Source organism: Miniopterus natalensis, chromosome 9 (genome assembly GCF_054644295.1).
Source record: "Miniopterus natalensis isolate mMinNat1 chromosome 9, mMinNat1.hap1, whole genome shotgun sequence".
In the NCBI taxonomy this organism is placed as follows: Eukaryota; Metazoa; Chordata; class Mammalia; order Chiroptera; family Miniopteridae; genus Miniopterus; species Miniopterus natalensis.
Genome location: NC_142089.1, coordinates 20,041,147 through 20,062,876, shown reverse-complemented (window position 1 = coordinate 20,062,876; position 21,730 = coordinate 20,041,147). Strand labels below are relative to the sequence as shown.

Here is a 21,730-nt window from a genome sequence, read left to right as displayed (position 1 = left end):
AAGTTTAATTAACATATTAGCAAAAACCTTTATCTTAAATATTTAGTATCAGAGGAAAAGACTAGATGAGAAATGGTAGCTGTTCTAGGATGATTCCAGAGACTCAAACTATTTAAAAGCTACACCGGTGTGAATCTTACAAATTGGAATAGATTGCCTGACTAGGTGGTGAGCTCTTCTCTGCAGATATTTAAGAAGAGACTAGATCTGTCACCACACAGGTAGTATAAGTAAGTAAACTGGATGTGGCGAACCAGAGAACTTAAGCCCAGACTAAAGGGGTCAACTGCTCTTCAGGCCCAGCTGGTTGTTGCCAGGTGGAAGTCTGGTCCCAATAGTATTAGAATGTACAGTTTTTCAGGAGCAAACAGAAATCTACACCTTTATGTGAAATTTTACAACTTTTAAGACATACAGGCCAAACAAAATGTCTGCAAGCTGGGTTCGGCCCAGAGACTGCCAGTTTTTGCCCACTGTTCCAAAGTTCCTGCATCGGAAGTTTGTCCTAAGTTATATGTAATGTTTCTTCTGACACTCAGGAGTCTTTGTTTCTAGATTTGAGGCATGACTTAAAGCTCACATTTCACCTGGGTTTAGTGTAAGTATTGAGTTGGGTTTCTCTGCTGCTGCAGAATCTGCACAGATCTTAAGGGGACAGCATGGTGTTACATGGCATCTGGAGTTGCTGCCATGTTTTAGTGAGTCCGCTTTGTTAAGATCACTGTGTGGCCTTTGTAGGAAGAACACTGCTTTTAAAATTGTGTTGTTATATAGTTAAGGTCTTTCTGCCTTGGGTCGTAGAAACTGGTCTTAGTTATTTTTGCACATTTCCCTGTACAACCTTCCCAGTTAGAGCTCTAATTTTATTTGAAACTGCTGTTGTGTCAGGGAGGGTGGTTCTTCCCTTTAAGGTGGAAGCTTTTAACAAGATGTCCCACAGCATCTGATCCAGCATTCACTAATTTTGCTGAACTCTAGGAGGTAATAGCTCAGTACCAAGTAGATTAGAAAACTGGGTAAATCTCTTAGACCCGAGCAGGACTTAGTGTACGATGTTGTGATTCTGGGAGGCTGCTTTTCCACTGTCTGCATTTCTATATCCAGGGTGTTAGAACACCAATCCTGCAGCTCTCTGCCATGCAAGAAGGAGACTACACTTACCAGCTCACAGTGACTGACACAACAGGACAGCAGGCCACCACTCAAGTGACTGTTATTGTGCAGCCTGGTAAGTTCCAACCTTGAGATGGAGGCTCTTTGATTGGCTGGCCCCTTTAGCTTTGGGGGATATGAGCATTTGGGTTCTGAGCTGTATGAGGGTAGTAGTGGAAGGCACCAATCCATGGAGGCCCTGGCAGCTTCTGTTGTCATAGCAACTTTTGTTGTCCGTTCCCCTTGCTAGAGAGAAAGAGTACTTTACAGCCTCAGCTTATGCCCTTCCCCTTTGGCTAGTTATTGTGCCTTTAAGGGGACATAGCAGATAGAGTCTCTGCCATCCCAAATCCTATCACGTATCCTTTAAGGACCAGCTTCAAGTCTACTTCCCCAAGAAAGCCCTGTCATATCACTCAGTCCCTTTCATTTGAACTCCTAGAGCGTTATATTTCACATTTAGCATGGTATTATAACGTCATTAAGTTCTGCCATGCTCTTTCAGCAGTGTTCTTTTTCAGTCTTCTATTTTTCATTGTGGGCTCCCTGGCCATACCTCAGTACATACCTGTTCCACAGTATCTGACCGTTCTGCGGGTGGAGAGGCAGAGTCTTCACAGCTTCTAGAACATATGTCCCAATTGGATCCTCTCCTTTCCCAGCTGGACTGCCTGCTTTTGACCTCCAAGTCTCTGTCTTCTAGAAAACAATAAGCCTCCGCAGGCAGATGCAGGCCCAGATAAGGAGCTGACCCTTCCCATGGACAGCACAACCCTGGACGGTAGCAAGAGCTCAGATGATCAGAAAATTATCTCATATCGCTGGGAAAAAACACAGTGAGTATTGACACAAACCCTTATTTATGCAAAGGCTCCAGACCTTTGCAGGGCAAGGTTTTACTTGTTTATTAAGAGTTTATTTGCTGTGCCCTGGCCCAGTGGCTCAGTTGGTTGGAGCATCGTCCCATACATCAAAAGGCTGCAGGTTCAATTCCCTGTCAGGACACTTACCTCGGTTGCAGGTTTGATCCCCAGCTGGCATGCGTACGGGAGGCAACTGATCAGTGTTTCTCTCTCACATTGATGTTTTTCTCTCTCCCTTCCTCGCTCTCTAAAAATCAATAAAAATCAAACAAATATAAAAATCAATTATAAAAAAATATCCTCAGGTGAGGATTAAAAAAAAGTTTTTTTTAAAGCATGTACTTGCTCTCGTTGGCTTATTCAAGGGGGAGGAGGGTGACTGAGAAACGTTTGTAATGCCAAACTTAACTCTAAGAAAATGATATAAAATAATTTTTGCAAGAAAAAAAGAATGCTTACCATCAGCTAGTCCCCAGGTTGTACTTCATGGTCCTGGTGCTTTTGCAGGTATAATCCATCTGCTGAAATGCATAGTTTAATTACACTTGAGAGGCAGGGTGGAGGGGGTAATGGAGCAGAAAAATACTGTTGCTCAAAATTAACTGGATAAGGCTAGCAGGGGGGATGGGGCAGAGCAGCCTATTAAGGAGAATTGAAAATACATCTTTAAAATGAAAGCTTTGCTCTGTTACTGTTTCCTTGAAAACCAACTACATTAGCCAGAGGTGAAAGGCAATGACCAAATAATGCTAATTAAATTGGAATCACCTACTCCAACCATTCCTGGCTCTCACAGTTTCTTTCAGCTCCTTTAAACCATAACAACTGGAACTCAAATTATATGCAGGATCCCAAAAGAAGTGAAAGAATTCCAAGGAAGAGTTAAAAGTTAAAAAGGAGCTAAATCTATTTCCAAAGGTAGCAATCATAGGACAGACTGGGTGTTGTGTTTTTGTTTTTGGTCTAGGGTATTAAAGAGGTGGGTGGGAAAGTACTGTGATTGGACTACAGAAACCACTTGACTTACGATTGGTGAGTTGGATTCTAGAAATTATTTTTCTCAGCTCTTGTTTCTATTTTTTGGAGAACCTAATCTTCTTCATCCCAGTGTTTTAATTATAACTATTGAAGATACTAGTGATGAACCTTTTGGTTGAGGTTTATTAGTGTTTACAGCAGAAATAATGCTTAGCAAGCTTCGTGGAGGAGAATCTGTTTCAGGAGGCTCTACTAGGGTCAGAGGTCATATGTTTAAACAGCAAAACAAAACGGGAAAATCTGCAGATTTCTCTGGTTGTCCTGTAGTTTTCATGAAAGCTCTGGGGCGTTTTGATCCTTGAGTAGAAGGGCTCTCTGGTGTGTGCAGCATTGTGCCTGGGTGTCAGCACAGAGCTCACTCCCCTGCTGCAGGCTGCTATGTGAGGCCCCAGGGGAGAAGGAAGGATGCGGGGTGTCCCCGCTCTCCTGTGGCCCCTGTCTGGGAGCTGGAGGGAGCTTTGCTTATAGAGCTACTAAGAAGAGGATGGTTTTGACCTGAGAATTCCTCTGCAGCTTTGGCTCATTTCCTTTCTCTGACTTTTCAGCAAGAGTGAGTTTGGCATATGATTAAGAAATGCGTTTTGCTTCTTTGCTGGCAAGAGCTGGACCAACTACTGGGCCAGAAGTAATTTTCAGAAACATCATTATGAAATCATTCTTTTGATCAGAGACCTGCTCAGAGCACTTTCTTCCTTTTACAAACTGGAACAGCAAAGATTTTGAATGTTCTAGAAGCTCATATAAAGGATGAGGCTAGGTCTGTTTGAAAACTGGTGAATGGAATTTTCTGATCAGCAGGTAGCCTGTATTTTGGGGCCAAATGACAGTCTGTCCAAATGGAATATTTTTAAATGTCCTCTCAAGGTCTAGGAAACAGTAGTTCATGTCTTAGCTGAGGGAATAATTGTCTGCACCTGCTGCGTCAGGGACAGGAGAGCAGCATACAGGTACAACTCCACCCTGTGGTTTCTCTCTTTGTCCAGGGGACCTGATGGGGTGCAGCTCGAGAACGCTAACAGCAGTGTCGCCACTGTGACTGGGCTGCAAGTGGGAACCTACGTGTTCACCTTGACTGTCAAAGATGAGAGGAACCTGCAAAGCCAGAGCTCTGTGAATGTCATTGTCAAAGAAGGTACCTCCCTACCTCGGGTTGGTGCAGCAACCTCTGAGTTAGATAACCGAGAAATTCAACATCTCTTGTTTGGCTGCAGAAATTGATTAGGGACAGGGTGTGGGGAAGAAAGTTGGGGTAAGGGCAGCTGGTATTTGCTTTCTCAAACAACCTTAATTGAGAGTGACTGAAAGGTGAATTTTAACTTCTTGTGTTCCCCTTCCTCCCTTCCTCCTTTCCTTCCTTTTCTATTGAATAGGGAAAGAATTAAGGTTTTTTCCTTTGCAGTTTTATTTTGCCTCTGTGCTGCTAAGACTTGGGGTTTGTGACTCTCCAGCTAGCTACAGTGACACCTGCTGTCAGACCTCATAATAACTGTCTTGCACTGTAGCTTTCTGTGCTCCTCCTGTGGACCTGCATGCTGAAGCCAACGTGAGGCAAGAGTTGACTGGCCTTGCTCTGGTTTGCAGGCTAGATGATCAGTGATGGCCTGGGAGAATGGCTTTAAACTGATAGTAGGAAGAACCATCAGATATGCAGATAACCTCCCTTGGTAGTATCCTGAGCTCAGTAAACACTAGAGAGAACTTACCTGAGTAAACAAAGCTGCAGGCGGGGCCCAGGTCAAAAGAGGTCTCTCTGTCCTTTTTCTCAAAGTACTAAGGAAGGAATAAAAAAGATGTTAAGAGAATAACATTTTCACCCATATTTTAAAGAGAATTTGTGGTATCAGCTGGATGAAATCTAAACTCCAAGGCTTTAATCCAACTGTTGACCTTCGTTTCCAATTATACCTCCAAAGCACAGAAATGGGTTCCTTTCCAGGAGGCTGCTGTGGAATACAAGAGGAAACTACACTTGCCCCCTCCATTGTATGGGATCAGGAGAGCATTTCTCTCTGGGTGCAACTGGAACCTTCAGGACCTGTGGCAATGGTGGCTTTAAATCCACTCTGGTAGTTGCTGGCATGGATAGGCACTTGAAACAGTTTTCCATTTAAGATGCATTTGATGTTTAATTTTCCCATAAACATCATGAAGAAGCATTTCTTTTTTTTTTCAGAATGTTATATTATTTCAATGATTTCTCTTTGGTTAGAAACGAACAAGCCACCTATAGCCAAGATAACTGGGAATGTGGTGATAACCTTACCCACAGACACAGCGGAGCTGGATGGCTCCAAGTCCTCAGATGATAAGGGAATAGTCAGCTACCTCTGGACTCGAGATGAGGGGAGCCCAGCATCAGGGGTAAGTGTGCCAGGAGCTGGAAAGCAACACATGGTCCAGGTGGTGAGATGGGAGAGGAGGCTAAGCCAGATATTCTAGTATCTGTTTAACCAAGTGGTTTCTTGTATCAAACCTAGATTGTTCTCTGAAATCCAGGGAGGTTAAGTGACTTGCCTAGGGTCACTGCAAGCTAGTGTGGCACAAAATGAGTTTTTCTTCCCTGATCCTAGCACCAGTGGGCTGCAGTGCTGCCCAGAGGTGAAACAGTCCAGCTCAGAGGGGACTTAGTTGTGACAGCAGCAACTGAGTCCACACAAGGAGCACGTTTTGTTTTGCAACATAGCCATGTTGTTCAACCCTACAGGAGGTGTTAAATCACTCTGACCACCACCCTATCCTCTTTCTTTCCAACCTGGTCGAGGGAACCTACACATTTCATCTGAAAGTGACTGATGCGAAGGGTGAGAGTAACACAGACCAGACCACTGTGGAGGTGAAACCTGGTGAGTTCACTTAGTGATGAGACTGAGTGTAATTGCTGGATCAGCCAAGCAGGGCCATAATCCTGAGACCTCTTCTCCTCGACATGGACAGAGCCAAATGGCATATCCAGCTTTTAAAAAAAATCTAGAAACCCCAAGCTGAAAAATCCTTAGAGTCTGTCTGTTCCAACATTACCTCTCCTACCCACACAGGAATATGGACCCCCCCTGCCCCTACTCATCTCAGATGGAGAAACAGAAACTCAGAGCAGGGCTTGCTCAGCGTCACATGGCAGTTGTGTCAGAGCCAGGCCTTTGTGCCCTAGTCCAACACTTTCTGCTCTACATGTGACTGATGGGAGAGGGCTCAGGATACTCTAGGGATTTGAGCACAGGAATAACTTGAGTCATGATGTCTCATCAGCACCCAGATGCAGAAAACAATTTATTTTTATAAGTTGAGCCTCAGGCTTTTTCTGACAGCCCAGGGAAAATAAAATAACTGGTGTCCTTTACATTTTTCAGATTTGCAGAAATAAAATTTCCTTCTTAAATAGAACCATGTTTTTATTTTGCTTTGAGGTTAATTTGGTTTTAGAGAGGAAGTGAATGTGGGCTGGAGGAGAGCTTGATAAATTCCTGAGCATCTGATGAAGAGATATTAACTTTAAACCTGCTCTCTATTATCTAAGCCAAACCTGTGTATGGGTGTCTTAGATTGGAAGGGATCTTGGCAGGTCTTCCAGTCCTTGTCCCATCTTTCTGAAGGACGACAGCCAAGTTCACTGTAAAGTCTCTTCTGTGTTTAAAATCCAATCACAGATAGTCCACTGATTGTGTAAATTATACATCAGAACAGGCAAATGGTGCGTTCAAGTGTGCGAATAAGGTATTCTGAATAATCACTGAACTTCCAAGTATAGAACAGTCTTTAGGACATAATCTAAAGTACAGCACAATGGTTTCCCAGTTCTAGAGTTGTAAAAACATCATGTAGCTGTGACGTGGCTCTAAGGAAATCCTTGTTTCTCAGCTGCCCAGATTTCCTTTCCTGTAGAGCAGATGTTATCTCATTATTGATGAGAAGGTTAAGATGGGCACTTTCCCTTCCATTGCTGTGGACAAAGTACAACAAGTCCCTAAAAAATCAGATGTGATTTTTCAGCAGAGATTGTTAGATAAGCCCTGCCTGGCCTGGAGAGTTCAGCAAAGCCAGTTGGGGGAGAGGCTTTTAAAACGTGTTTCTCTCCTGCTCCCTTCACTAAACCCCATTGCCTCCCTGATCCCCAGCACATGGGTGGTAATTCTCAGGTTGACATAGGGACCAGGAGTCCTTTTGAAGCTCTCCAAGCCAACACCAGATGCATTACTAAGAATTCATTATTGCCCCTGTCCATGTGAAGGTCGGCTGCATTCTGATTCTCTCCTGTGCTGAAGCACACGCACAGTAGCGGGTCTGTGTTAACTGTCCTGCTTCCAAAGCCATGACTGATCCATATACTTTCCAGATCCCAGGAAAAACAACCTGGTGGAGATCATCTTGGATGTCAACGTCAGTCAGCTGACTGAGAGGCTGAAGGGGATGTTCATCCGCCAGATTGGGGTCCTCCTGGGGGTGCTGGATTCCGACATCATTGTGCAAAAGATTCAACCGTACACGGAGCAGAGGTAGCTGGGCAATGGATGGGGGGAGAAAGGAAAGACTATGGGCCCCCTGGGCTTCATGATTGAGCTGAGAAAATAGTGTGGGTAGATAGAGAAGGGTGGGATCTCTGACCAGGGACCACTCATGATGTCCATTTCTTTATTGAGCTCTTCTCGTACATGTCACATGCCCTGTGCTAGACACTGCAGCAGGGAACCGGGGTGCAAGGTCACAAGAGGTCCATTGTGTTTTAAGGCCATAGTCTTGTAGGAATAATAATCAGGTAAACATAGAACATCAGTACAGGGCGGGCTTGACAGAATGTGTGGTATTGTGGACGCACAGAGGCAAGGGCAACTAATTCTTCCCGGAGGGTAGGGTAGGGGTAGTCCAAAGAGTTTTCCATAAGTAAAACTTGCATTGGTCAAGCATAGGAGGACTAGGAAGAAGTTCAGAAGGAGGGACCAGCAGGAGCAGTGGTCCTGTGGTATGAAAATACAGCGTTTCCTCTGGAAGAAGTCACTGGTTCACAGAGCTTACTGCACTCCAGAGCATGGTGGAAGAGGAGACTGACTGTGTAGACTGACTATGCAAGCCAAGGAGTTTAGTTTAATAGTTTGGGCAGGACTCAAGTTAGTTTGTTTTATGTATGTGAAGTTTTTGTTTTGTTTTTAAAACAAGGAAATCTCCTTGTTTTTTTACAAGGGAGTTCAGTAGTGTGAAGGCTAGACTGAAATAGGGAGAGACCGAAGAAGGCTGGGAGACCAATCAGGAAGCTTTTGGACTAGTCTAGTAAAAAGGTGATAAAACCTGAATTAAGGTATTGGTGATGGAAATGGCAGAAGAGGAAAAGAAATTAAAAAGAAAATTCAGGGGTAAATCAACAGGACTTGGAGACCCTTTGGGAATGAGGGTGCCTGAATAGATGGTGAATGGCATTCATTGAGATCAGGGATGCAGGAGGAACCAGTTTCAAAGAAGAGTTCAGTTTTGACTGTCCAGTTTGGGGTGTCTTTATGGGTTATTAGGGGAGATGTTTCATCAGATGGTAGCAAATATAGGCTGGAACTTGGTGTGGAGGAAAAGCCGGAGGTAGGGAGTCTCTGCATCCGAGCTGGAGTCAAAGCTCTGACAGATGAGTCACACAGGGGAGTGTCAAGAGGGCTGAGGACAGAGCTCTGGAGAGCACCCATATTTAAGAAGGAAGCAAAGAAAGAAGAGGCAACAAAGGAAGGAAAGAAAAATAGCAGAGAGGTGGGAGGAGAACCAGGGGGGCTGGTCTGCTGGAAGTTAAGGGGGCAGCAGGGGGGCCAGGCTGCCAAAGGATCCAGATGCTTACAGAGACGCAGGTGTGGTAAGGACACCAAACAGGCTTTTGGGTCTGTGACGAGCAGATCATCCGAATTACAGTAAGAGCACTTTACTTAGATGTTAGGGGCAGAGGACAAATTCATTTCATGGTTTGAGGATACAGAGATGGAAAGTATAACATCTCTTTGAAGAAGTTGGTGCTAAAAATAATATGGGGGATAAGATTAAAAGAATACCTTTTAAAAACAGGAAATACTTGAACATTTTTACAGACTGAGGGGCAGGTGCAGAGGAAAAGTAGATGGTGGAGTTTGGGGGGTGGGTTATAAATGCACATGGGTCTGGGGGATTGGCTGTGGGCTGAGCAGGAGCACAACTTTGGAGATAGAGGAAAGGAGGGAAGATGTAATATTATGAGTGAATTTATAGGTAGAGAGAATGAAATTTGAGACCGTTGGTACCAACATCCTGTGTTTTGTCTCAAACTGGAGACAGCACCATCTGCTTTTTGGAGGTGGGAATGAGGTGGGCAGCCTGAGGGAAATGATAAGGTTGGGACAGCAGCTCCAGTAAAGGCTATTGGCCTTGAGCAATACTGGGGTCTCGGCCAGGGTTAGAGACATGAGGTGAGAGCAGTGGTTCCTAGCTTGAGCTACATCACAGAATCACCTGGTGCTCTTATGAACATACCATTACCCAAACTCACCCAGAGATGATGATTCACTTGGTCTAGAGTGAGGTCTGGGCACCTAAAATCTAAAAGCTCCCCAGGTAAATCTAATATGCAGTCAGGGTTCACTGGGTCAGAGACAGCATGATTAGGACTTTCTTTGTAAGCTCTGCTCAGCAGCCTGGGAGCAGGCAGGAGAAGTGGCTGCTTGTACCGATCTGGCTGGTGGGAGTTGGCTGGATATAAGTCGTGGAAACATCAGTGAGAGTGCTGGTCAGAGCACTGTGGAAGGGTTTTCTCACAGACTTGCTGTCACTGCACCAGGTATGAGGAAGAGAGAAGTATCTCGATGGCTGGGTTTCTGGCTTGGATTGGATTGGCTTAGTTGAGGAATGCTGGAGGGGTTAGATAATGGGAGGGAGATAGTTAATCTATTATAGTGGGAAAGAACATAGACCTTCTACCAGAGAGGTTACTTCACCTCTCCAAACCTGTTCTATCACTTGTCAAAATGCTAGTACCCATTTTATAGGATTGTTATAGAGGATCCAATAAGATGTTTGTATAGTCCTTAGAGCACAGTGAGTGCCCAATTAATGGTTGTTATAAATTTATTTTGAGACTTGTGGATTCAAGATGCCTGTGGAAGATCTGGGGTAGATATTTAGCAAGCATTTGCAGATAAAGATTTGGTCACTCAGGAGAGATGGGGGAGAGGAGATAAAGATTTGAGAGCTACTGGTATATAGACAGAAAGTGAAACTATAAGCATGGATTAGGTAACTACAAGAAAATAATGAGAAAAGGACCACAAATCTTTTATGGTAAAGATTTATTTCTTGATTCTGGAATTTATGTTACCCCATTGTTAGCTTTCTTGTGGAGCAAACTTCTAGAAAGTCTTTTATGCCAGTGCTTCCCAAACTCTTGTCATGCCACACAGGAAATGATGCCATTTATATGGCACTTTGGGATAAACTGACTTATATTCTAAGCAACTGGTCCCACCCATGTGCTGAGGGCATCAGTGTCTTGGGCACACCTATAAACCAATGTGACCCACTGCTCGGGAAGGTTTGGTCTGTGAGACTGGCATGAAGTCGAGAAGTAGGCTGCCAAAAATGGAGGCCAAGCCACAGAGAACAGGTTTGGTGCACCCAGGGGTGAGTTCAAACATAGTCTGCCTTGGACAGAAATTGACAGTCAGAAAGTGAACAGACTCTGGACATGGAGTAATAATCTCACACCAGGCACACCATTGTGTAGTCTTGCTGTTATAGTAATGATCATTTTGGCTATGTTTTGGCCTATGGATAATTCTTGGATGCTGTCTAATAATTTACATTTTACAAAGCATTGTGGTCTTACAAGTAAACCACACACAGACCCAAGAGCACCACAGTCTTAGCTGTTAAAAGGCTGACAGCAGGGATGTAGTCATAACCAAATCCCCATTTTCCTGATCTCCAGTTACCTGTTTGGAGTGGGTCCTCGTTAGCTGGGGTTGCTTAGGGCATTTCTAAAAGCATAGGCTTTGGTGTCAGACATGTCAGGGTTAGGATCTGGCTCTGCCATAATTAACTGTGTGACCCTGGGCAAGTTACTTAACTGCTCTGAGCCTCAGTGTTGTCCTCTGTAAAATGGAGCAGATGCTGATAATGCCTTCCTCCCTGGCTTGCTGTGAGAGAATGCATATAATACTCAGCACAGGGTCTGGCACAAGCAGAAGGTTTAGCAAATGGCAGCTGCTGCTGCTACTGTTGACAGCTTCAACTTATTCATATGTACTCTTGCATGTCTCTGCAGCACCAAGATGGTATTTTTTGTTCAAAACCAGCCTCCCCACCAGATCTTCAAAGGCCATGAGGTGGCAGCGAAGCTCAAGAATGAGCTGCGGAAACAAAAGGCAGACTTTCTGGTATTCAGAGCCCTGGAAATCTACACTGTCAGTAAGTAATTCTGGGGTGTTGGGAACAAAGCCTACCCAGTGCCTACTCTCACCGTCAGTCCCCACTGTCCTTGGGCCTCATCCCATTTTCCAGGAACATGGAGATAATTTCTTTCCTCCACTCCCATTACCATGAGAGACTCAGTTCATAGAGGTTCTTAACCTGGGGTCCATGGGCCCCTGAGAGAGCGTTCAGAGGGGTTGTAAGTTTGAATGGGAAAGAATTACATTCTTCTTATTACCCTTTAAATGAAATTTGTAATTTCCCTCGATTATGAAGGTAGGCAACAAAGTGTTACTAGAATCTATGACTTTGAGGCAATAGAAATCAGATAATTTCTATCACACAACATGATGAAATGTTTTTACTCATCACCACTTCAGAGTTATCAGTTGTGAGACCCACTTCTAAGTCTTGCTACTTCATGGGTTAATAAAAGCACACATGTATTATTTTAAAAATTATATTCTTAGATATTTCATGTTCAGTGTAATTGCTCTCCTTTGTAATACTATGAATTTTACTTTGGCAATTAAATTATTCAGAGAAGGGGGTCTGCGGGACATGATGTATTATGAACTGCTGATATACAGAACAAGTAAAAACAGTCTGGAACTGCCCTGGCCAGGTGGCTCAGTTGGAGCGTCACCCTGTACATGGAAAGGTTGTGGGTTCAAGTCCGAGTCAAGGCACATAGCCAGGTTGCTGGTTTGATCTCTGGTCAGGGTGCATACAGGAGGCAACTGATCAAAGTTTCTCTCTTTCTCTCTCCCTTCCTCTCTCTGAATATTCAATTAAAAAAAACCACCAGTCTGGAACCATGTTCCAGTGGCCTAACTGCTCCAGTTTTATCCAACCATGATGATAATTATGGGCAATGTGCCCAAGCTGTAGAAGTTCTTGAGGCAGGTCTTCAGGAAACTTTTCCCTAGGCACTAGATGGGGGTGCCTTCCTGCTTTCACAGGCACTGGACGCTGGTTGTCCCCCCAGCTCTGACTCATGTTGTCTTTTGTTCCTCTTCTGCTACTCTCAGCGTGCCAGTTGAACTGTTCTGACCACGGCCACTGTGATTCATTTACCAAACGCTGCATCTGTGACCCTTTTTGGATGGAGAATTTCATCAAGGTGCAACTGAGGGATGGAGACAGCAACTGTGGTGAGTTTTCTGCTTGGCACTGTGCCAGCTGGTTTGGTACTGAGTGTGGTTCTGAGTTGAGTGGGTGGATGTTAGTGTTTCTGAGGCAGATGAGCAAGTGAGGAGAACTTTGTGTATTTTCTGTTTGCAGAGGATTTTTACTTCTTTCCTCCACACTTGCTCAAGGTTAGAGGAAAGCTCTGAAGCAGTTGTGTAAGAAAAGCCAAGCTTAAATCACACCAACTGCAAATTGCAGACTACATCAGACCAGCTAGGCTCCTCTTTTTGGAATACCACTGAGCCCAGTGGAAACCCTCAGCTTTCTGCTCCTTTCATCCCTCTGTTAAAGCTGTTAAAGCTCCTTACAGCTGCCTCATTACCCCAGGGTCTCAGAGAAGGGACTAGAAAGCAGGGACAATTCAGACGGTTTAAAGCTTCAGCTGCCTTCAACTCTGAGGTCTCACCTTCCCTGGGGAGCCCTGCGTCATTCTTACCTAGAGTGAAGCCGTCTCTTTCCCAGGTGGGGGCAGCCCAGACCTCCCTCTAGCCTCTCTCCATGACCCTGACCGTTCTGTTTTTCTTGGCAGAGTGGAGCGTGTTATATGTTATCATTGCTTGCTTTGTCATTGTTGTTGCCTTGGGAACCCTGTTCTGGACTGTGATCTGTTGTTGTAAAAGGTAAGATGGATTCTTCTTGGAAATTCATTTGGACTTTCATGTAGTCACTCATGAGAGTATCTGGCCCATTCCACATGGAAGGCTCTGAGTCCTGGGCTCCCCTTCCTGTCACTGTCACAGTGGTTTGGCCAACCCAAGGCCTGCGCAGAAAAGCTTCCCTCACCCTGTGGCAGTGCTGGGGACAGAAGCACATTCCTACAGTCAGTGGCTCTCAGCGCAGTGATTTGCAGCCTGGGAAGCGTGGCCAGGGTGGGAGTGGGAGGGCCTGGGTGTGGATCTCGATCACATCTCTAAGGTGTATGTTCTTCAACACTCCATACCTCAGCCCCGCCACCTTAACAGGAGTTCTTCATTTAATCCTGCCTTCCCTTCTAGTTGGGATTCACATGTATACAAGTTTTCTCATAGTTGCAGACTTAGGTTAGTAATGGTTATATGTTACGGGTTTTTTCATCAGGTCTTCCTATGTAGTCTTACAATACGTATCGGTAATGGTTATTACATGTTTTCCATTATTAATAAGTATGACTTCTACTTTTGCTGTGTGCCAAGCACTATGATAACATTTTATAGACAATATCTGTTTTAATATGCATGGCAGCCTTTTCTCATCTTAGGGAAATTACATCCCCTGTCCATGGGCACACAGTTAATATGTGGCAGAGCCGAGATTCAACCTGCAATATAACCACACACAAAACTGAGAAAATTAAAAAGAATTGTTAAAAATTCATACCAGCCGAAGACAGTCACTGTTAACGTTTTCGGTTTAATGCTTTCCTCTCTACCCACACCCCTCTAGCACAGGGTTTTCATTTTCTTAACATTTTTAACCAATCTGTCCCTCAGTGCCATTGTGAACTGGTGAGTCCATGCTAAGATATCCATGTCTCCCTTGCCTTTTCCTGGAATTGGTGAGGATTATTTGAAGAACAAATTACAGTTGCCAACTTTCCTGGCTGAGAAGCGAGGAGAAACAGCCCTCTCACTAGCCTCCCGCCTGTCACCCTATAGGGGCTACCTGACCCTCACGCACAGCCTCCTTCCTGAGCAGGCGAGGGGATTTTTTTCAGGCAAAAAGGAAAACCCAAGAGGAAAAGCAGGTACAAGATCCTGGACGCCACGGATCAGGAAAGCCTGGAACTGAAGCCAGCCTCTCGAGCAGGTAGTGCCCTGGGAGCTGGGGCTGGGGCATCTAGACTTGTACACTCTCCCTGTGAGGAGCCACTGTCACTAAGGTCCCCTCCTAAATATGTCACGCACAGCTGTTTGTACTGGAAAAGCACTTTGTCTCCTGCCTAATGAAGGCTGAGGGTGGACTTGGTCCTGTGCTGGCAGAAGCCGCCTGTTGGACCAGCTGCTGGCAGGGCTCGCTCTCAGCAGTCCTTTCACTGTGCAGACAGGCTAGGCCACCTGCTTTCCTTTGACGGCTTATTCCCTGCGGTTTAGCTGTTCATGCTGTGTCCCCCCCCACCCCCACCCCTGTAGGCTCAGGGACCGCGCTCTCCTTTCTGGGCAGTCTCTGAAGTGAGGCAACAGTGAGATCGAAGGCAGTGTCTGCCAGCTGACCTCCTTTTAGATTCTCTCTCCGGGATTTACAGGTAGATCCACAGGCTCCGTCCTTGTCTTAGAGCAGGGGGAGGGCTGGTTCCCGCTGGTTCCAGTGGTGGGGCTGGAGGAGTCAGGACAGTAGTGGGCCCCCCTTCCTCGCCAGGCTCAGTCATGGGTGAGGTTGCCATCCATCGTGGATGCCACTGCACAGGCAGCATCTGCTTATGGGAGCTGGATTCTATGCAGAGCTATTTCTAAAACACCCTGCAAGTGGAACTATTTCTATACAAGGTATTTATTCAACATCTCATACGTAAAGCTTTGTGGTAGGAGGGGCGGTAGAGGGAATATAGAGAGTTCTGAGACAGGACTCCTCCTCAGAATTTCAGTCTGGTGAGGGAGAAAAGACTTATCAGAAGATAAATGCTCATTGGTAGTCTGGGCTCTGCACCAGGCCGCTCAGAGAACGCTGAGGGGTGGTCCCTGGAGGGACTTGTAACTTTTGGTAGCAGGCATGGCCTTGGTGAGCTTACAGCAGTTTGCTTTCCTGAACTCTTTCTGGTCTCTTTTCTGCTGGTTCATCTCTGTCCAGAAAGCTCTTTTTCAACCCTCCTTTCACCTGCTAGTTAAAGTCGTGCTCATCTTACTGTTTTATTGTCTGTCTCCTGACCAGCCAGTGAAATCCTTGAGGGCAGGGACTGTATCTTACTCATCTGTGAACATACCAGGCCCATGCCAGACACCACTTATGTTATGGCAAAGCAGACAAACTCACAAATACACACAAATGTGATAATGAAAGGTCTTTATAAAGAATAACAGGCCCGGCTGGGCATGGCTCAGTGGTTGAGCACCGACCTAGGATCCAGGAGATTAAGGTTCGATTCCCGGTCAGGGCACATACCCAGGTTGTGGGTTCGATCCCCATTTGGGGGCTTGCAGGAGGCAGCCGATCAATGACGACTCCTTCATCATTGATGTTTCTGTCTCATCTCCCTCTCCCTTCCTCTCTGAAGTCAATAAAGATATATTTTTTTTTAAAAAAAGAGTAACAGGCCGAGCCCTGAGGGACGAGTAGGAGTTAGCTATGTAGACTGGGAAATAGTATTTCAGGCAAAGAGCAAAGTCAGTGAAGGCCCAATGGCTGGAAGGAGCAGAGGGCATTTGAAGAAGTAGGAGGCGGCCACAGGATGAGCACAGGGCAAGTGGCATGAGGCTAGACAGAGAGCAGGGAACCTACTGTAGGTTCCTTCTAAGAGCAGTAGGGAGACACGGATAGTTTTTAAGGGGCGAATGGTGCGATATGATTTATATTTTAAGAAAACAACTGTGGCTGCTGTATGAAGGAATTGGAGAGGGGCAAGAGTAGGTGAGAGGAGATTTGATAAAATGTCCTTATGGTAGAGATGATGGGGCAAAGAGAGGCAGATAGATTCTAGATAGTTTGGGGGGAGACTTAATGAGGTTCATGGTATGTTGGCTGAGGGGGGTAAGAGAAAGGAAGTAAAGGATGCCCCCCCTCCCCTGCCAGCTGCTGCTTTGAGCATCCATGGGTTAGGTGATGTTACTGCCTGAGGTGAGAAAGCCTGGAAGGAATGTTGGAGATCAAGTGTTTGTTTCAGGACAGTAATGAATAGAGATGAGGAAGTGAGGCTGGAAGACCAACAAGGACCAAATTGTGGAAAGATTTGTGTATCAGCCCAAGGAATTAAGCATTTATTTTGATGGTGATGAAAAGTGACATCTTGAAAGTACTGGCTTTGGCAAATTAGTCTTATGACATTTTATCAATTGAAGGAGAGAGATTAGAGGTGGAGGCCAGCGAGATTTCTGTGATGGTCCAAGGAGGAGGAGATAGTAGCTTAAACAGCCTATTGTCCTTGGGATGGAGGGACAGGGAAAGGCCAAGGCTGACTTCTGACCTGAGACAGAATGATAGCGCTGTTGACAGAATATGGATATCTGGTGCAGTGATGGTTTGGGTAAGGGAAAATCAATTACATTGAACTCAGCAGCAATTAGGACAAGAAGTGTTGATATAAGAATCTTCTGTATGCTGATGATGGTCAGCACCACAAAAGTGGATCAGCTCCCTTCTCAGAAAATGTTGAGGGATGAGAGAAGAGCCCAGGGCCAAGCAGCCTAAGGATGGGCATCAAGGAGGGATGAGGGGCATCATTAACAAGTGGTCATCAGTGTTTGCTGCTGCAGGAAGAGAATGGACATTGATGACACTGGAGCAGTTTCTGGTCACCTAAAGAGCTATAGTAGTGATGGATGTTGGCAGAAATCAAAGTGCAGTTATTTAGGAGGTGTAGGCAGTGCGGAAATGGAGGCCCTACTTATTTAAAAGTCCTTGTAGAAGCTGAGCGATGAAAAGTGGAGAAGCAGCAGGATGGGGCTTAGAAGGCAAGGTTTCCTCGGGTGGGGTTCACGAGCAAGTCTGTGGGCAGAGATGCAGAAGATACAGGTGAGGCTCCTGAGGAGGAAGGAGGGAGAGGGCAGAAAGCAGAGACAGGGGTATAAATGGAACTACAACACCTCTTCTGAGGCAGGAGGGAGGGAGAAGCTGGCTGGTGGCACTGAGAAGTGCTGGGTTGAAAAGGCAAAATGGGAAGGGAGCCTGATGGCAGTATGGCAGGCTTCTTGTGAAAGGGGAGGATGGGCAGGGAGAACCCAAGATCCCAGGGTGACCAGTCCCATCTGTGTCACCAAGATGAGATTAGATGAGGCTCAGCAGGCTTTTTTTTTTTTTTAAATGTATCTTGATTGATTTCAGAGGGGAAGGGAGAGGGGGGGAGAGAAACATTAATGATGAGCGAGTTGTCATTGATTGGCCACCCCCTGCACGCCCCCTAACTGGGGATCAAGCCCACAACCCGGGTACATGCTCTGACCTGGAATCAAACCGCGATCTCATGGATCCTAGGTCGATGCTCAACCGCTGAGCCACGCCCAGCCAGGCAGCATGCCCTTCTCTTGAGGGCAGTGTCTAGCTGAGGAAGCAGTGAGAATGACCTTGAATTTGGGGTAGCTGACCAGGCCAGAAGCCCTGGCTCTTGTTCTGGCCTATGTGGATTAGTGGGAGCAACCCAGAGCAGGGTCACTAGTAGGATGAGGGGAATGAGATTTGAGACCATGTCATATGATGTATGGACTTGAAGAAGTTCAGCTTGAAGGAGGGTAAATTTAGTGGGGCGTGTGTGTAGAAGTGTTTGCTGGGAGCCAGGATAAACCTGATGAGGCGTGACTGGAGATAGAACAGTCCCACCTGAGTGAGCTCTTGGGCACAAAGGCCACGAGGAGGAGTGTCTGGGGTGCCCGCCTCCGGAGATGTGGTTCACATTCAGCAGCTGTTGTTTTGGGTTTTGTTTTGTTTGCTATTCTATTGACTTTTTTAAAGAAAATTCTAGGCCAAGCCTAGGCTCAGTGGTGGATCATCAACCTGGGATCCAGGAGATTGTGGTTCAATTCTTGGTCGGGGCACATGCCCGGGTTGTGGGATCGATCCCCAGTCAGGGGCGTGCAGAAAGCAGCTGATCAATGACTCTCTCATCATTGATGTCTCTCTCTTTCTCTCCCCCCCCTTCCTCTCTCTGGAATCAACAAAGATCTAAGAAAATCCTCCAAAACAAAAAAACATTCTATTGAAGTATATTAGGTTGAACCATGTGAAATTACTATTTGGCCTCTAAAAGTGGCATATTTCTGTGGTTCAACCTAGTATGTACAGAAAATCATAAACACTGCTTAATGGATTTTCACAAGTGAATAGGCCCATGTAATCAGCCCTCCAGAAGTGCCTTTGTGCTTCTTTCCAGCCACTGCCCCCACCCTTCACTTCCGGTATCTTGAAGTAGTTCATATAAATGGAATCAGTGTACTTACTTGGCTCCTTTCATTCAACATTCCGTATATGACACTCATCCATGTAATTAGGTGTAACAATAGTTCATTCACTCATTGCTGAATATTCCTCACTGTGTACTTCTATTCATCAGGCATACTGTTGATGGGCAATTGCTTTCTTTCCTTCTGGCTTTTCTGAGGAGCGGTGCTGTAGATGTTCCTCTTCCGTGTCCTTCAGTGGACACACGTATGGGTTTCTGTTAAGTACAGACCTAGGAATGGAATTGCTGAGTCTCATGTGTCTATTCAGCTCCCGTTGATGTTACCAGTTTCCCAGCTTGTACTGTTTAGTGGGTGAAGGCCACTCACTTCTTCAAGCACAGCAGGAGCCCACGGTGGGAGGGCCCTGGCTAGTGCTATGTACTGTGGAGCCAGGAGCGTTTGTCTCCCCCTCAGGCTCCTGTCCTCTGCAGCTATGGCCTGGAAGGGCTGTGGGGAAGAAGGGAAGCTTTGAGTGGGGACTGGTTGGAGAAAAGGCCCCAGAGAGCACAGGAGAGGCAGGGGTATTTCATCTACAGGGGCAAAGCAGGGATTTTGAGAACCTTGAGCCTCCCCTGGGCTTGGTTCTTATATTGACCACTGTGTGGCCCTGCTGCTCTGTGTCCTGAGAATCAGTGGGAGGCATGGCTATCTGCAGTTACGTCCCAGAACTGTACCCCTGAGATAAACAAGGTCTGTGGGGTGTGGTCCCTGAGTGACAGATGCAGTCAGAGTCTGGCTGCTCTCAGCATTTACAGCCTTCGGGCATGTCTGGCCAGGAAGGGGCACAATGGTTGCAAATCATCTCAGGACATATGTTCAGTATTTTCTGGGGATCTGGGTGGGACCTGGGGAGGGAGACTGATGGTTGGATGATGAGGGTTCAAAACCCACCTCACCTGAAAAGATATAGGTTAGCTCTTGGGAGTGGGCAGTGCCAGGATCTGGAGCACTGCCAAGCTGGGTTCTCGCTGTTGGCAATTCCTATTTCTAGTCCTGCTATCTCAGCCTACCTTTTGCTTTTTCTGGAATATTACTTTTACAAGCCAAAGGGCAAGCCATCTTGCTGCCAGATGGGATCTGCCCTAAAGCCACTGTCAGACCACACTGTGTGGTGTGGCCTCCCTGCAGCCATAGGGACAGTAGTAAAGGTAACCTCCATAGCTTGCAGAATCTGACATCTTTTCTGACCTCAGGTGCTTCTTATGGGTCCTACTTATTCTGATGAGCTGATGGCTTGGGACTGTCTCTGAGAGTCCCTACTTCAGTCAGGCTCTCCCAGCAGGAGAGACCTCCCAGCCTTGTGCCTGCTCTCCCACCTCCAGTCCCCGCCAAGTAAAGCCAGAGCAAACATCTCTGTAGAGTGGTCACAGCTCACTCCGTGTCAGGAACTCTGGCGAGCACTTCATCTCCGTGCTGAGCCAGGACAAGGTGAAGGCTCATTCCGTAGAACTTGCATTCTTGTTCGATGTGCTTTTCTGCCTCCCAAGAACTCCACCCTATTCACAAAGGGGGAGAAAACATCACACATTTAAGAGAGACTGTCATTGGGTGGCACTGACCAAAACTACTGGAGTCTCCTTTACTCTGACTTCCCATATGGGGCTGTTCCAGCTCAACAGCACTGGGAGGACTCAGGAAGCTGCCTCTTTCCCATTTGCCTCTCCCAGGTGGGAGAGGGGACCTTGACTCCCTGTTCCTCTTCAGGCTGGGAGGAGGGTGCGGGGTATGGCTCAAGCTGGGGAAGGTTTGTGCTCCTGAAGCTGAAATCCCTCATCTTCCTTGCAGGCATCAAACAGAAAGGTCCAATGCTGAGCAGCAGCCTGATGCACTCGGAGTCGGAGCTGGACAGCGATGATGCCATCTTCACGTGGCCAGACAGAGAGAAGGGCAAACTCCTGCATGGTCAGAATGGTTCCGTGCCCAATGGACAGACCCCGCTTAAGGCCAGGAGCCCCCGGGAGGAGATCTTATAGCCAGCTACCTGGTCTGTCTCCTCAGGGTAGGGGTTGGCAGTGCCATGGGGTCCAGAGCATTGCCAGGCTGGTTCTCATACCTCCCATTTCAGTGGGCAGCTGTTCTCCCAGCATCTGCTGGTCACCTCCCCCCATATCCCCAACCAGAGCTGCTGGTGCCCGAATCCAGAGAGAGACTCTCCAGGAACCCCCGAACAAAGCTGTGAATGAAGAGGTTTCCTCTTTAAACCTGTCTGGTAGGGGCCCCCCCGCCTCCCCTCAATAGCCTCACCTCAGGGCCTCCTTTTTTGCAACCCCCTCCCCTGCTCCGAGGGTGGACACAGCCAGCTCCTGGCCTCCTTCCCAGCTCCCTTGATGGCAGTGTTGCTGCTCCCAGGACACCTGCACAGGGAGGACTGGCTGGCTGTGCCCCCGCCTGGGTACAGAACCAAGCACTACCAGCCTCCTGGCTCCAAGAGCCTGCCCCATGTTCTTTGTTCTCTTCTTTGGGATGGAGCGCATCCTCTCACTAGGTCCAGAGGAAGCGGTGCCCCCTTTTCCTCCCCACAATGCTGGGCTGGTGGTGCAGACATGGTGTCTGGCCCAAGATTAGGGGAGAGTTGGCTGTTGTCAGAGCAGCTAGGCTGGACAGACTGCCTCCCCTTCTCCTGACCAGCGTTGGCTGCTTCAGGACTCAGGCCACCACCCGCCGTGCCCAGAGCAGCCAGCCACAGCTGGACTGGAATGTTACAGCATGAGCGCGCATGTGTGCAATTGCCCCACTGCGTTCTTCTGTCTGCCTGTCCGCTGTCTCCCTCGTGTGTTTGTGTGCGCGTGCATCAACTCCTCATAGGACTCTCAGCTACTCACGAGGCAACCTTGACCTGAAAAGACTTTACACTCTTGGAAGCGAGACTTCCTGAATCCGTCTGGCCCTGCCTCTTTCCTCAGCCGTGGTACCTAGGTGTTGAGGAACGGGAGCTTTGGGGTAGTGACTTTTTAAAAAGAAACACAGTTTATACTACTATACTACTGTCTGTTGTGAGATGATTAAACATGCTATTTAATTGTA

General features: G+C 46.7%; 1 protein-coding gene across 2 annotated transcripts in view; it reads left to right on the top strand.

The window, feature by feature from the left end:
• KIAA0319L (KIAA0319 like) overlaps positions 1–21,730 on the top strand; it is an 88,022-nt gene extending 66,292 nt beyond the window's left edge. For both annotated transcript variants that reach the window (XM_087820303.1, XM_016218230.2), the window contains exons 11-21: positions 1,105–1,228; positions 1,856–1,988; positions 4,037–4,185; positions 5,263–5,414; positions 5,758–5,896; positions 7,384–7,543; positions 11,308–11,450; positions 12,485–12,607; positions 13,174–13,264; positions 14,338–14,429; positions 20,492–21,730. In XM_087820303.1, coding sequence (XP_087676429.1) covers positions 1,105–1,228; positions 1,856–1,988; positions 4,037–4,185; positions 5,263–5,414; positions 5,758–5,896; positions 7,384–7,543; positions 11,308–11,450; positions 12,485–12,607; positions 13,174–13,264; positions 14,338–14,429; positions 20,492–20,679 — 1,494 coding nt within the window. In that variant the 3' untranslated portion in view covers positions 20,680–21,730. The remainder of the gene's footprint in view (positions 1–1,104; positions 1,229–1,855; positions 1,989–4,036; positions 4,186–5,262; positions 5,415–5,757; positions 5,897–7,383; positions 7,544–11,307; positions 11,451–12,484; positions 12,608–13,173; positions 13,265–14,337; positions 14,430–20,491) is intronic.